At 36.7% G+C, this 15,576-nt stretch overlaps 1 protein-coding gene and 1 pseudogene across 1 annotated transcript; one reads left to right on the forward strand and one right to left on the reverse strand.

The window, feature by feature from the left end:
- LOC137838363 (uncharacterized) overlaps nt 1-15,576 on the reverse strand; it is a 54,206-nt pseudogene that overhangs the window by 22,429 nt on the left and 16,201 nt on the right.
- LOC137837364 (F-box family protein) lies at nt 12,768-14,280 on the forward strand. Its single transcript, XM_068646344.2, has one exon. It carries the CDS (start codon nt 12,948-12,950, stop codon nt 14,070-14,072), a length of 1,125 nt encoding a protein of 374 aa, XP_068502445.1. The 5' UTR covers nt 12,768-12,947; the 3' UTR covers nt 14,073-14,280.

Consider the following 15,576-nt stretch of genomic DNA (forward strand, 5'->3'; position numbering starts at 1 on the left):
ATCCTTATCTAGTAATTCCTCAACTGAAAGTGAAGAAGCAAATCTGTGCTTCATGGTGAATGATGAAGGATCCAACTCTGACTCAGTAAGTAATTTCTCCACTGATTCTGAAAACTATGACCAGTTGTTAATAGCGTTTAAGGAAACACATGATGAAGCAAACAGGTTGGCTATAATGTGCAACAGAGTGAATAGAGTAAATAGGGTACTTGAACCTAAGGTCAAAACTCTTGAAGAAGAACTGCACAAAGCTAAAACTGAATTGATTAGCCTTGAATTGACATGTTTGCATGCATCAATTAAAACTTGTGATAATTGTAAGAAGCTGGAAAAACAGGTTGAATATTTGTTAAAAACACTTTCAAATTTCACTAAAGGAAGAGAAAATCTTGAAACCTTATTAGGTTCACAAAATGTTGTTTTCAATAAAAATGGTCTAGGATATAATCCTGGAATGAAAGGTAATGTGAAAAAGCTGTCCAGTTTCTTTGTTCCTTCCAAAATAGGTTTTTCCTCTTTTAGTTATTCTAAAACAATGCATACTGCAACATGTTTTTATTGTATGAAGTCTGGTCATGTGTCTAGAACATGTAAAGCTAGGAGGTATCTTGTTCCTAAAGGATTGACCAAATGGCTTCCTAAAGAAAGGTGTTAATCATGCTGGACCCTAGACTAAAGGGGTACCATATGTGCTGAATCTGTTTTGTTGCAGAAAAACATCAGGAGGAATCAGTGGTACCTTGACAGTGGCTGCTCAAAGCACATGACTGGTGATGTGACTCAGTTCATAAATCTGAAACTCAAAGCTGAAGGGCATGTCACATATGGAGATAACAATAGAGGAAAAATTCTTGGAAGAGGAGATGTTGGTACTAAAGACTCAACCACTATTGAGAATGTATTGTATGTTGAAGGGCTAAAACATAGTCTTCTAAGCATCAGCCAGTTGTGTGACAAGGGATACAAGGTTAATTTCGAAGCCAACACTTGTACAATTTCAAATGAAATTTCTGGTAAGGTGTTGTTCACTGGAAAAAGGGTAAATAACATCTATCTCTTAGATATTATAAAGAGTTGTTCTGAAAACGAGTGTTTGTTGTCTAAAAATGATGAGTCATGGCTGTGGCATAGGAGGTTAGCTCATATTCACACAAATCACTTGAATAAGCTAAGGTCTAAGGAACTTGTTTCTGGTTTACCAAACATAAAGTTTCAAAATAACAGATTGTGTGATGCTTGTGTAAAGGGAAAACAGATTAGAACTTCCTTTAAATCAAAAGATATGGTTTCTTCAAATAAAGCTTTGGATGTTTTGCATATGGATTTGTTTGGACCATCTAGGACTGCTAGCTTAGCTGGAAATTACTATGCTTTGGTGATTGTTGATGACTTTTCAAGATATACATGGACTTTGTTTCTTGCTTCTAAAAATGATGCATATAAAGCCTTTAAGAAACTAGCTAAGGTTCTGCATAATGAAAATGGAAATAGGATAAAACAGATTCGTAGTGATCATGGGGGAGAATTTCAAAATGCAAAGTTTGATAAATATTGTGAAAAACATGGGGTCATACATAGTTATTCTGCTCCTAGAACACCCCAACAAAATGGTGTTGTTGAAAGAAAGAATAGATCACTAGAAGAGTTAGCTAGGACTATGCTAAATGAATCTGGTTTACCTAAATATTTTTGGGCTGATGCTGTATATACTGCTTCTTATGTGCTTAACAGAACATTGATTAGACCAATTCTTAAGAAAACTCCCTATGAATTGTATAAAGGTAGGAAACCTAGCATTAGTCATCTTAGGGTGTTTGGCTGCAAATGCTTTGTTTTAAATAATGGTAAAGATAATCTGGGAAAATTTGATCCTAAATCAGATGAAGGAATACATATTGGATATGCTATAAATGGTCATGCTTATAGAGTATATAACAAAAGATTGCTTGCAGTTGAAGAATCTATACATGTTGTATTTGATGAAACAGATTTTTCTGTGCCCAAATCTGTTCTGGATGAACCTGGTATGGATGATTTAAGAACCATTATGCAACAGAATCAATCTAGTGAGCTTGATGCTACTAATCCAAATTCTGTCAAAGAATCTACTGTGAATGCAGGACTGCCTAAAGAATGGAAGACTCCAAGGGATCTCACTCTTGACAATGTAATTGGTAAAATTGAGAAAGGAGTCTCAACAAGGAATTCACTCAACAATTTCTGCAGAACAGTGGCTTTTGTGTCACAGATTGAGCCTAAAAGCCTGGAAGAAGCACTGCAAGACATCAATTGGATAACAGCAATGCAGGAAGAGCTGAACCAGTTTGAATACAATGAAGTGTGGACTTTGGTTCCAAGAAAGCATGAGATGAACATCATAGGAACCAAGTGGGTGTACAGGAACAAGATGGATGAACATGGAGCTATCACTAGAAATAAAGCAAGGCTGGTTGCTAAAGGGTATAACCAAGAAGAAGGTATTGATTTTGGTGAAACCTATGCACCAGTAGCACGTCTTGAAGCTATCAGACTACTTCTAGCATTTTCCAGCATACAAGGTTTCAAGCTGTTTCAAATGGATGTCAAGAGTGCATTTCTAAATGGCTACATCAATGAAGAGGTGTTTGTATCTCAACCTCCAGGGTTTGAAGATCACAAAAATCCAGAACATGTGTACATGCTTAAGAAGGCCTTATATGGATTGAAGCAAGCACCTAGGCAATGGTATGAAAGGTTAAGCGAATTTCTGCTCTCTCAAGGATATAGCCGTGGCAATTCTGATAAAACCCTCTTTATAAAGAAGAAAAGAGAAGATATCATACTTGTGCTAGTCTATGTAGATGATATTATCTTTGGATCCACAAATGAAGAGATGTGTGAAGACTTTGTGAAAACCATGAAAAATGAGTTTGAGATGTCAATGTTAGGAGAAATGAATTTCTTCCTTGGACTACAAGTTAAGCAACTCAAGGATGGTATTTTCGTAAGTCAAGAAAAATACTGCAAGGAGCTGCTTAAGAGGTTTGATATGGATCAATGCAAAGCAATCAACACTCCTATTTCAACAAGCTGTCAGCTGGATCAAGATTTGGCAGGAAAATCAGTGGATCAAACTAAGTACAGGGGTTTGATTGGTTCTTTACTATACTTAACTGCTAGCAGGCCTGATATTATGTTTGATGTGTGCTTATGTGCTAGATATCAATCTGATCCAAAGGAATCACACTACAATGCAGCAAAGAGAATTCTGAAATATTTGCAAGGATCTAAGGATGTTGGATTGTGGTATCCTAACTAGGTATCTTTAAATTTGACTGGTTTTTCAGATTCTGATTTTGCAGGCTGCAAAGTTGATAGGAAGAGCACAAGTGGGACTTGTCACATGCTTGGATCAAGTCTAATCTCTTGGCATTGCAAGAAGCAAGCTTGTGTTGCTCTCTCCACAGCAGAGGCAGAATACATAGCTGTTGGAAGTTGTTGTGCTCAAACCTTATGGCTAAGGCAGCAGCTAAGTGATTTTGGAATTTTGTTAAACAAGATACCTATAAATTGTGATAATACTAGTGCCATAAATCTGTCTAAGAATCCTGTCATGCATTCTATAACTAAACATATTGAAATTAGACACCATTTTTTAAGAGAACATATAGCTAATGGAACATGTGATATACAATTCATTGGTACTGAATTTCAACTAGCTGATCTATTCACTAAACCACTGGCTAAAGACAGGTTTTACTTTCTTCTAAATGAATTGGGTATTATTAGCTTAAATTTTCCTCTGCAGTGAAAATTTCAATCTGTTGTTTTATGTTTTAACATGTTTTGTTCCCTGTTTCAGAAATCACAGCTGTGACTAGGAAAGAGAAAGATTTACTTTTCTCTCTCTCACTTTATTGTTGACTGCTTTTACGGTTATTGACCAGCAGGTCTATGCCAATTAATGTGTGGGTATCCTAACTAATTGGATTTTATGTAGATGCAACAGATTTGATGTGCCAAAATCAGGTTCCAAGATATTCTTACGTGAATCCACACCTGAACCTGCTGCACCATTGGAATAAAATCTGTAGCATATCTGAGAGATTTGATTTTTCTTCAAAATTCATAATTTCCAAAATCTGATCAAATTGCCCTTCGTTAAAATCTGTGATTTTCAAATTTGATTTAATGATTCTATATAAACCTAGCACAATTCAGCTTGTATCTCACACCTTCTCATTTGTGCTATAAGCTGTCCAGGTTCACACTTGCTTCACCACAGGTTTCGTTTCTGTTCTGAGTGATAATCTGTGCTGTTTTTTTTTTCTTCTAGAATTATATGTTAATAAACTGGTGCAGGGAAAAACAGATTGAGCATGGCATCCTCATCACACAGAAGGAAGAAATCCAAGGAGCAATCCAGCAGCAACCAAGGCATTTTGGAGAAATGGTTTGCTGGAAATTTTGAAGCAATGACAAGGTACATCCATGAGACAAGCAGGAAGCAAGTCAATGCACCCAAAGTGCTGGAATTTTCTTGGCTGAGAGAAGAAAATCTGACTGAAGCAAAAACCTTGCTCAAGCATCAAAAGCTGAAGAACTTTCTAGAGATGACTGGAAATGTATATCCAGATTTGGTGAAAGTTTTCTACAGCAACTTGGTTCAAGATGGCAAAAATCTGGTCTCCCATGTGAAAGGTGTGAAGCTGAAGATTACAAGGGAAATATGGAGCAATGTGGGAGGAATCAAATATTCTGGAATGAAGGTAAGCAAAGGGAACACTGCTGGAATCCAGGGATTCAACAAGATGCAGTTTTACAGAAGTTGTGTGAGGAATCCTGCTGAACCAGTGGCTAGATTTCATGCTGGAAATCTCACAATCATTCCAAGACTCCTTGCCTACATCATTGCTTGGCAGCTTACTCCAAGAGGAAGTAATCATGCAACTATCCATGAAGAGGACTTGATTTTGCTGTACTGCATCATGAATCAACTCAAGGTAAATTGGGTGAGTACTATGGTAGAGCATATGCTCAAATCCACAAGGTTACCAGACTATCGCTTTCCATATGCAATTTTTGTGTCAAAGCTAATTGATTACTTTGAAGTTGACACTACAAATGAAAGAAATGACACAATTAAGGCAGCAAGTGAGATAAACAACTCCACTCTCCTCAAGATGGGCTTTCAAAAGGAAGATGACAGCTGGATATTCAGAAGGAATGCTGGAAACAGAGCTGAAAATGAAGCAGCTGATCCAGAAAATGAAGAAGAAAATGCTGATGGAATGCAGAACATGGATGCATTACCAGGGCACTTTGCTGGACATGAAGATGTTGTTGCTACAAGTCAAAATGCAATGGTTGCATATGAGGAACCTGAGTACAGAGGTGAACCTCTGTCTATGTTTGAAAGACAAGTGCTAAGCAGGCTGGACACGCTCACATATGAGCAGAAGGCACACTATGAAATGACTTACGCCAGGTTTCAACACTTGGATGATCAACTTGAAGGAGTTCAAGTGCAGCTAGCTGAGCTTTATTACAACAACAAGTGATCCTATTTCTAAGTCCTTATCTTTTATATGTTGTTGAACAATTTGGGATTAATCTTTTATGTCTTTATTCTGCATTGGTTTTTAGTTGATTTGTAATGGACCTCTATGTTGGTTTTATTTGAACTGTTATGAATGGCTATGATCTCTTTGGTATCTTGTGCTCCCATTCTGTTTGATGAATCCAAAGGGGGAGAAGAATAGTAGCCTAATACAGATTCTGCAGCTGATATTCACAGAGGTTGCTGATATGACTCAGATGTTTATCTGCAGGTACATCAATTCTAAATCTGTTTGTTATGGCTTGACATCTGTGTATTTTTTTCTGGTATATAGTACTGTACAGATTTGGTCATGATCTTGCTTCAAAGCTGTGCAAAGCAAAGGGAATTTGTCTCCATCAAACAGGGGGAGATTGTTGAAGCTGGAGGAAGCTTCTTCCCTACCAAGGCTTGATGTGTGTTTGATGAAGAAAATAGCTTGAGTGCTTTGAAGATTGTAATAGGTTTTTAGAATCGTCTGTAATTAGGCTTGTAATTGTGTAAGGTTGCCTTTTGCTGTATAATCCATCCTAGATGCCTAACCAAGTTTAGATCAAGCACATGATGTGGTTAAATGGTTTTTGAAAAGCTTTTTAAAGTGTTTTTAACAGTTTTAAATCAGTACACAAATAAATCTGTTTTGTGGAGAAAGAATCAGTTTATTTCTTCTCTGTTAAAAGGCTTTTCTAAATTCTGTTAGGGCACCACAGGTAAAGCTTAGTTAGTTAATTCAGTTAAAGCTGAGCTGGCCTGTTTGCTATATTGTAATTTGTTTCACTGAGAAAGAACAGGTTTATTCTTTGGTGAGTTGAAAGATTTTTCACAAGTTAGTTAGGGCACCAAAGGTACAACTCAGACAGTTATTTCAATTAGCTGAGTTGGCGGTTTTCACAAAATAAATCTGTTAAGTTCAAAAATGAATTTGTTGTTTTCATAACTGCTTTTCAACTGTTTTTTGAAAAGAGGTTAGAAACTGTTTTCTATATAAAGAAAAGTCTCTCTCACATGAAAAGGTGCTGAGCAATTACGTTTTTGACAGAGATCAAACAATTTCCATGTGAGAAGAAGGATTGAAAGATTTTTGAAAGGTTTTCCAAAGAGATTTTCAAGTGTGCTTGTTCTAGGAAACCTTTGATCTTGGTGAAGGTGCTGGTGCAGTTCTGCAGCAAATTGAACTACTGGTTTTGAGTTCTTGCATCTTCTTTTCAGGTGTAATCTTTCCTTTATTCTGTTTTGTAAAGGTGTAAGTGTTAGTCACTCCTTGATAGGGTTTCTTGGAGTGCAAGGTGTGCTGAAATAGGGTTTTTCAGCATTGTTTGTGTTGTTCTTGTAGTGTTCAAGAACTGCTATGTTTGTAAGTAATTGGTACTGTTTTTAGTGGATTCCACCTTGGGGTAAGGTGAGACTAGACGTAGCTCTGTATGAGTGAACCAGTATAAAAACTTGTGTACCCTTTCTTCTCATCCCTGCACTCATTTCTGGTTTTGCTTAATTCTGTCAAGAACTAAATCTGTTCTTTTGAAATTGAATCTGTTAATTCTGGGTTTAAATAAGAACTGTTCTTCCTGATTTGTTAAAGCTTTCTAATCTCAAACAAGGCAGTTGTATATGCTGTTTTAATTGATTTGAAAAACAAATTGTCTATTCATTAAAACCTGAGAAAGATTCATTATCATTAAAACCTGAGAAAGATTCATTATCATTAAAACCTTGTGTTGAATGAAGTTGATTGATTTCTTGGCATAGTTGTATTCTTCATACTCATAAAATCAAATTAATCTGATTCTGTTATAGCTCTCTGCTGATTACAATTTTAATTTTGAACAAAGTCAAATTGTGCTAGACTGCTCTGAAGAATCAATCTGTTTCATGTAAAATCAATCTGTTCTTTTTGTCTCTGGTATACTGAAAATTGTGTGTTCTTGCTAAAATTTTATAAGCTTAATTCACCCCTCCCCTCTTGAACTTAGACACTAATAGACCCAACAATATTTACTCTGAGATTTGATGAATATAAACAGCTAGAGATAATATTTTTCATGCACCCCTAAAATAAAGGGTATATATTAACAAAATATCTTTATGTTTATTAACTCATGAAGGGAGATCTACGAATGCTATAAAAGGACTTCAAGACCCTGAACAGAAGTAAGTTCAATATTGAGATATTACACCCATAATGTGTCGAGAATGACCAATGATTATGTCCTACCATAGCTCGATAGTACAAGGTAGTACAACACCAAACTTTTATACTATACAGGATCATAGAAGTGTTGGGCGACGAAGCTTATCGGCTGGAAACTCTAGACGGTAGAATCATTCCACGAACATGGAATGCAACAAGTCTCATGTTCTATTTCAGTTGGGAAATTTATTTATAATGTGTTTTCAAACATTTTAACATTTCCTTGTTTCCTTTGAGGACACTCTTTTTCCCCTAGAGAAGGTTTTTTAATGAGGTCACCTTTCAATAAATGTTTTTTTAGAAAATCTACTATCCCCATTTAGCCGAACCCTAAGGTCGGACTAACTCGGGACAGTCGTCTTCTACATATCGTTATAGTTACCCCAATTAACCGCACCATAAGGTCGGACTAACTCGGACCAGTTACAGTTACCCCGATTAATCGCAAGGTCAAACTAACTCAGACCAGTTACAGTTACCCCGATTAACCACACCGTAAGGTTGAACTAACTCAAACCAATTACATCTACCTCGATTAGCCGAACCCTAAGGTCAGACTAACTCATAATAGTTACATTACACTCCAATTGGCCGCACCCTAAGGTCGAACTGACTCGGGGATGAACACTTTGTACGCATTTTTATACTCATCGCTTAGTCGAACCTGAGTTCATAATACCCCGGTGATGTCGACATCAACATATCGTTTCAGCAGAACCATAAGGAGAGGCTGGCTCGATAAAGTGTTTGCTATGAAAATCAAGCTAACGAATGGTGCAGGTTAAGCGACGAGCGATTCGGCTGACCCTGAAGGGGGCAACCCAACAACGACCTAGTTTGTTGCTAAGAGTTATTCTCGTCGCCTTATACGCTTCATTTAATCTCATATCAACAATTCACAATCTGTTTAACTGTGCTCGCTGAGTGGAAAAAAAAAATATTTTGTAAGGTACTTTTGGCATACATTTATATGTTATAGGCAAAGCTATCAATGCCATAAAAGGACACAATTAAAGGGGAGTCACAAGCTTAAGATACATAAAACGATTAACCTCCCCAAAAATGTCCAAGTGCAAACATTAAATAAATACAAAAAGGGATGCACAAAATGATTAACAAGTTTAAACATTGAATACGTGCATAAAGGTAAAATGTTAGAGTCTAAGGGTCTTCGACAAGTTTCCCATCAACTAACAAACGTCTTGCATGGGTTCAACTCGAAGAAGTCCACCGTGGGGGTGGACAAGAGCTAACTGTTGCAAGGTGGTTTTAAACCCAACAATATATGATTGAGTCGCGTCATCTTTCAGGGTATCTACCATCTTAGAGAACTGATGTGAGTTGATTAGGAGATGAAACATCATAAGACACTTTCAAGAATTTGATCAAGATTCTCAAGCAATTCAAGAACACAACAAGAACAAGAAAACCAAATGGAAACCCATTTCTAGAACTTCAACCGATTGAAACAAGACAATGAAGCTTATGAACCGATTGAAACTTCAATAAGAACATGTAAACAATAAAGAACAACAAACAAACACAAAGAACCAAACTAAAACAGAAACTAAACAAGTTCTACCGATTGAAACATCAAGAAAACAACAAAGACATGTTTTAGAGTGTTTGATATGGAATGGGTATGGAAGAAGAAGATGAAAAGTTGAAGAAGACTTATGTGGTTGAAGACAGTGGGAGTGATCACGCCACTTGGATGGTGGAAGACTCCAAGATGAGTGGGAGTGCCGCCACTTGAGGATTCCCAAGACCCACAAGATGAGACAAAGAGAAGGAGAGCAAGTCTCACAAAGAAACCACTCAAATTCTAGAGAATAACCTCACTTTCAATTTCAATATTCAACTTGTGTTTACAAAAGCAAGGCTCCTCTTTATTTAGGCATAGAGGACCGGTCATGAAAAGGTAAAAATACATGAAGAGTCACTTGTAAATGAAAAGACAAGGCATATGAAAAGAGAAGGTAAGTGCCACCCCTTTTCAAGTCACTTCCTTATTCTAGAAAAGTGACTTTTCCTATTACTTCCCTTTTAATGTTATATCTTGAAACTATTCTAAAAATATTACAAAAGATATTAATTGGCTTGGACCTCATATTTTGAGAAGACTAATAAGAAGAACTTCAAATGCTTTGGGCTTTGTCCATTTCTCCTATTAATGAGGTCTTTATTTGCTTGTTGAGATGACCCTTCAAGTGTAGCATCCTTGGTCATCTTTATGTATTTTAGGATCACATCAAGAACTTACTATCTTTGCAACTTCTCTCCTCCCCCATTTCTTTCTCCAAGTTCTCAATCTTGCTGGGTAGATCAATCTTCTCCTTAGACAAGACAAGTCTTTCTTGAGTTTTGCTAGCCAACTCTGATGGATTATGCCTTCATGACCAAATTGATTTCTTGAATTTTTGGAGGATTTGCGGAAGCTTCAATGGAGGAAACGTGCAAGGATGGCTCTCATGGAGCTATGGATTCCTTGAAGGTGCATGATAGGTAGGGAGAGTGATTAGTTGGACCATATCACTTGAGCTAGGTGATGAAGAAGATTAAAGTGTATATCCTAGAGAGGCAAGACAAGAGAATGAGATGACTAGCAATTTTGGCAGCAATTCACTCATTCATTAATCATACAAAATGAGAGCCAAGCACCTCAATTTATAGGATAGAAAGCTGAGCATTTTGGAGCCAAAATTTTAAAATTCAAAATAAAACTCTCCAATGAGAATGTGCCATGTGGAGTCATGTTTTTCATGTTTAGCTCACACCTTCCATGCTAAATCCTCCCCACTCCTATGTGGACGTCCATGTGCTTCATGCCAAGGTGATTTTCATCCTCTAATATACCCTAGACGTTTTAGGGTTACATTGGGCTCAAAGAAGCCCAATTGTTACCTCAATTAGTCACTTTTAACCCTAACTAAACCTATTTTACTATTGGCCCAAATACAAGCCCAAAAACCTATGCTACTTGGCCCAAATATTTGGTCCAGATATTTTATGCTACTAGGCCCAATACATGGCCCATGAAACCCTAAACAACTTTATACAATTTATTTAAGCTAAAGCTTGGACCACAAATAATGTTGACTAGTCAGCAAAAACGGAGTCTTCTTGTGTTCTTCTGGCCAAAACTCTAGTTAATGTTTTGATGAGTTGGAGGTATTCTTGGATATGTTTGTACATTCCTTCACCCTAGAGTTGTCCTCTTGATTGAGCCTACAAAAATAAACAAAAGTCCAATAAAACTCATATTTGCAATTAAATCAATAAACAACCTCTAGGTATTAATTCATCCTCCTTATTATGTTGTTAGAGTTTTTTTATATTTCTTTTTTTATATATGTATATATATTTATATTTTATTTAAGGTGAATAATAGGGACGAGAAAACAAAAGTTTCTATTATGAATTAATTGCAAACATTTTATGATTAAAACAACACCTCAAACGAGAAAAGACTTAAAATCCAAATTAAAAAAAAAAAAGCAAATGCGTAATGAATTCTTTTTTTTAAATTAACTATTTTTTAAATTACATAAATAAACTTTTTTGAACTTTATTTACATAAATAGACTCTTTTACTGTTTAGATATAAGAATTTGGTTTTGAGAAACGAATTCTAATGTATATATAGAGTGATCTTTCGAACTGAAAAATATATATTAATTATTGTTCACAGAAAGACTTGAAAAAATTCAACTTCTACAAACTAAATTCTAACTTATAAACAATAAAAGAATTTATTTATATCAATAAAATTTGAAAGAGATTATTTGTGTAATTTAAAAAAAAGGTTTATTTAAAAAAATAGTGCGCAATTAACTAATGAAGAGCATCATGACACTTTTTGTTGGTGGAGCGAGAAAGCATGTCAACAAATTAACTCGCAAAAGCAAGGAACAAAAGAAAGTATAAGATAAGGTAACAATTATACACAAAACTGACACTTACTTTTATGTGCTTCTAATTACTGTTTTTAATCAAAATTAAAACTTTCTTTTAATACTTCGCCTAATAAGAATTTATACAGTTGACAGCAAAATTATTATCACTTTTATTATTATACAAGTTAACAAATTCATTACTTATTATGGTTTGTAATTCAACAACAGAATATATATTATTCACAGTTATATTATATTTTTTAAATCAATTTTTAATTAAAACAATACAAAACTCTGAAAGAACTAAATATAAGTTTTCTCCATAGTTTTTTGTGAGAAATTCGTTAGTGCTGTAAATAATATGTATATTGTTAATAGCAATAGTTTTTTTGTGGCACGTTTTTTTCATTATTGATTACAATTAATTAAAAAGAATAAAATCATTAGCAGAGATCATCATTGGATAAGAAAGCCAAACGTATAAAAAATTATATTATAATTTAGTGTACTGTGGTAAAATAAATGTTAAAATTATATTAATTGTATTTTTTAGAACTACCTTATTTATAAGGAATATGTTAGATTTTACTCTCTTGCTTTCCTGTTTAAAATACCTCTTTGCCAAATAAATTAAGATTAAAAAAGTGATTAATTTAATTGATAGAAAGAGATTTATCATTTTTTTTCAAACTTATCATTATAATTAATACTCGTATCACTTGTAAACATTTTAATTACATTATCTTACTTATTACTTATTTTAATAGGATATTTTAACGAAAAACTAATTAATATAAAAATTTATTCACAGTATCCTATAAAACTAGTAAAGTAATTATTTTAAAATCATAATAATTATAAAACTTAAATATATTTCTACTCTCAGATTTTAATTTGATTCTTACTAACCTTTTTAACCTTTCCGTTTATTTTTATCCTAAGACAGTTTAAATAACATAACATTTTAAATAGTAAAATAAAATGACTTAAATAGCACTTTTAAAAAACATCCTAGATAAAAAATAAAAATAAAATTTCTTTAGAGATAAAAAAAATATTAACCAGAATGAGAATGTCAAGTTAAAGAATGCAAAGAGAAATTGGCATGGAGTGTGAGAAACTCAATATATGAAGCAAGAAGAAGCTTGAAGCATGTTTCTTAGTTTCACTTGTTTAGAGCAAACAAACATTTAGCATATTGTATTCCCTATTCTAATTGGAACCAACCCAACCACCGCACCCACCCCGCTCAACCACCACCCAACTACCCTACCGCCGTGGTCCGATGGAGGAGGAACCTCCGATCTACCGTCTCCCCCACGACACGCTCCACCAGATCTTCTCCTCCCTCCCCCTCCGCCAAATCATCCTCTGCCGCTCCCTCTCAAAGTTCTTCCTCCACCTCCTCTCCGCCCCCTCCTTCCTCCACCTCCTCTCCATCTCCCACCCTCCCCTCCACCTCCACCTTCTCGCCCTCCGCCACCGCCACACCTCTCTCACTTCTCACACCTCTCTTTCCCTCTTCGATCCCGACCATAACACGTGGCTCCATTTTCCCCTTGATTTTCTCCCTTTCCATTCACCTCTCCCCGTTGCTTCCTCCCACGGCCTCCTCTACCTCTGGGCCCAGCCCAAGCCCAAACCCAACGCCAACACATCCCAGCCCGACACCACCGCAACCAAATCCCTCATCGCATGTAACCCTCTCACACGCACCTTCCGCGTCCTCCCCCACCTTGGCTCCGCCTGGTCCCGCCATGGCGCCGTCCTCGTCGACGCCGACCACCGCGTCATGGTCCTAACCGAACTCGCCGCCCTCTACTGCCACCGCACGCCGAAGTGGCTCAAATTCTCCTCGAACCTCCCCTCCAAACCCCGCTCCCCTCTCCTCATCAACCACTCCGCTTTTGCTCTCTGCGACGTGGGTTCCCCCTGGCGCAGCCACTGGAAACTCTTCTCCTGCAACGTCGCCGCAACTCCTTCGCCTTCGTGGTCGCGCCTCGACCGCCAAGAGTGGGGGGATGTCTTCGATGTCCTCAAGCGCCCCCGCCTCGTTCGCGGCCACGGCAACCGGATCCTCATGGTCGGCGGCCTCAAGTCCTCGTTCGCTCTCAACGCGCCCTGCTCCACCATCCTTGTTCGAAGTCTCGACCTCGACAAGCTCGAGTGGGACGAGGCAGCTCGCATGCCGCTGGAGATGTTCCGCGCCTTCCGCGAATCGACAAAATTCAAAGTCTTCGGAAGTGGCGACAGGGTTTGCTTCTCCGCCAAGAGGATCGGGAAGCTCGCGCTCTGGGACCGCTGTGCCGCCGAAGGGGAGGAGTGGCGGTGGATCGATAACCTTCCTGGGAATGGCGACGGACTCTACCGCGGGTTTGTGTTTGAAGGGAGGCTCAATGCTGTGCCCTGAGGATTTAGGGTTTATGGTTGGAATCTGGTAATGCCGTGTTAATCGATATTGCTTGTGTTTATTTTTATTTATCAATGAGTAGCACGATTATGAAATGTGTTGTATTGTACCATCAGTTTCTCAATGCAAATTTTAACTGATTTGTGGAATCTTGTGTTTCTGGAGTCTTGCTATTTGTATAAATTCTCCGTTTGTATTTGTACTCTTATTTTTTGTTGTATCGGTCGTAGACATGTGTAATGTTTGGTAATGATCTTGTGAGGATTGAAAGTTGAAACACAGAATGACCCCTAGTCAATCTAGTGAACTACTTGCAAACACAAATGTATAATAAATGAATGAATGCTTCAATTGAGTGAAGAGTGGTAGACAAACAAATGCTTTTGGCCATGTTCAGATAAAAACGTTTTCAAGTAAGCATTTGTAGAAGAAAAAAAATGAGAAAGAAAGGTGAAATCTCTTCAATAAGCTAAAATCGACTTTTGCGTAAGTGTACGTAAGTTAAAATTAGCTCTGTGGAGAAGCTAAAGTCACTTAGGTTTTCACAAAAGCTGCTTCTAAGTTATGCATAAGCTATTTTTACCCTGTGGGAGAAGTCTATTTCACTTTTCTTTCTTTTTTTCCTTTATAAATATTTATGAAGAAACTTATCTTTAAAAAGACTTTAATTGAGAGAAACAAACGTGTAGGCTAGTTTCTTTGTGGTTCCTATGATATGACTATAAGGCCAATGCATTTTCCAGTGGGTTTCTGCTGGAAAATGATGGGATTGAACTCTGGTACTGATCCAGAGGTGGGTAGTGTGGAAAAGAAAAGGTTAGTTTTTGTGAGATGAAGGGTTTGTTCGGTTACTTGAACGGATTAGCACAATTTCATATAGATTTAGGGAGTCAGCAATTTATTGTTAGCTTAATGTGAATGAGTAGTTGAGCACATTTCCTTCAAGTTAATACAGATTTTATCTGTTTGTCATATTGTATTGGATTCAGAATGGCATAACCTTTTGTGTAAGTCTTCATTTGATTGATTCTTTGTCAGAATGACCAAACCATCAAATTAGAAGATCAGGCTTTCTGTCACCCTTCAGATCCATGATTCGCACTGACCATTCTGAAGTTATTTGCTATCTCTACGATGGAGCTAGTTTAGATTTCTTCTTCCTAGTTGAAAGGATGATTCTCCTTTAGCCAATTTATGGCTCACTTTTATTTTTCTTAGTTGCAAATAGAAATACAATTTCCAAAGGAAAATGATTGCCCACTGTAACAGCTCTATTATAGGACTAAATACTTGCCATGAACATTTTTTTCTTTCTAGTATTGGACACCCTCGAGTTTTCGACACTTATACACTAGAAATTTTACATGTAAGATGTTCATCTCTTGAATTTCAGCACATAAGATTTGAAGTTATATCATAAGACATTAAAGAATCTGTAGAAGTTTGGTATGGATTTATAGAAAAATGATAGGAATCAATTTGGTCTTGTGATTTTACATGTTTT

Source organism: Phaseolus vulgaris, chromosome 4, assembly GCF_051622355.1.
Source record: "Phaseolus vulgaris cultivar YP4 chromosome 4, ASM5162235v1, whole genome shotgun sequence".
NCBI lineage: Eukaryota > Viridiplantae > Streptophyta > Magnoliopsida > Fabales > Fabaceae > Phaseolus > Phaseolus vulgaris.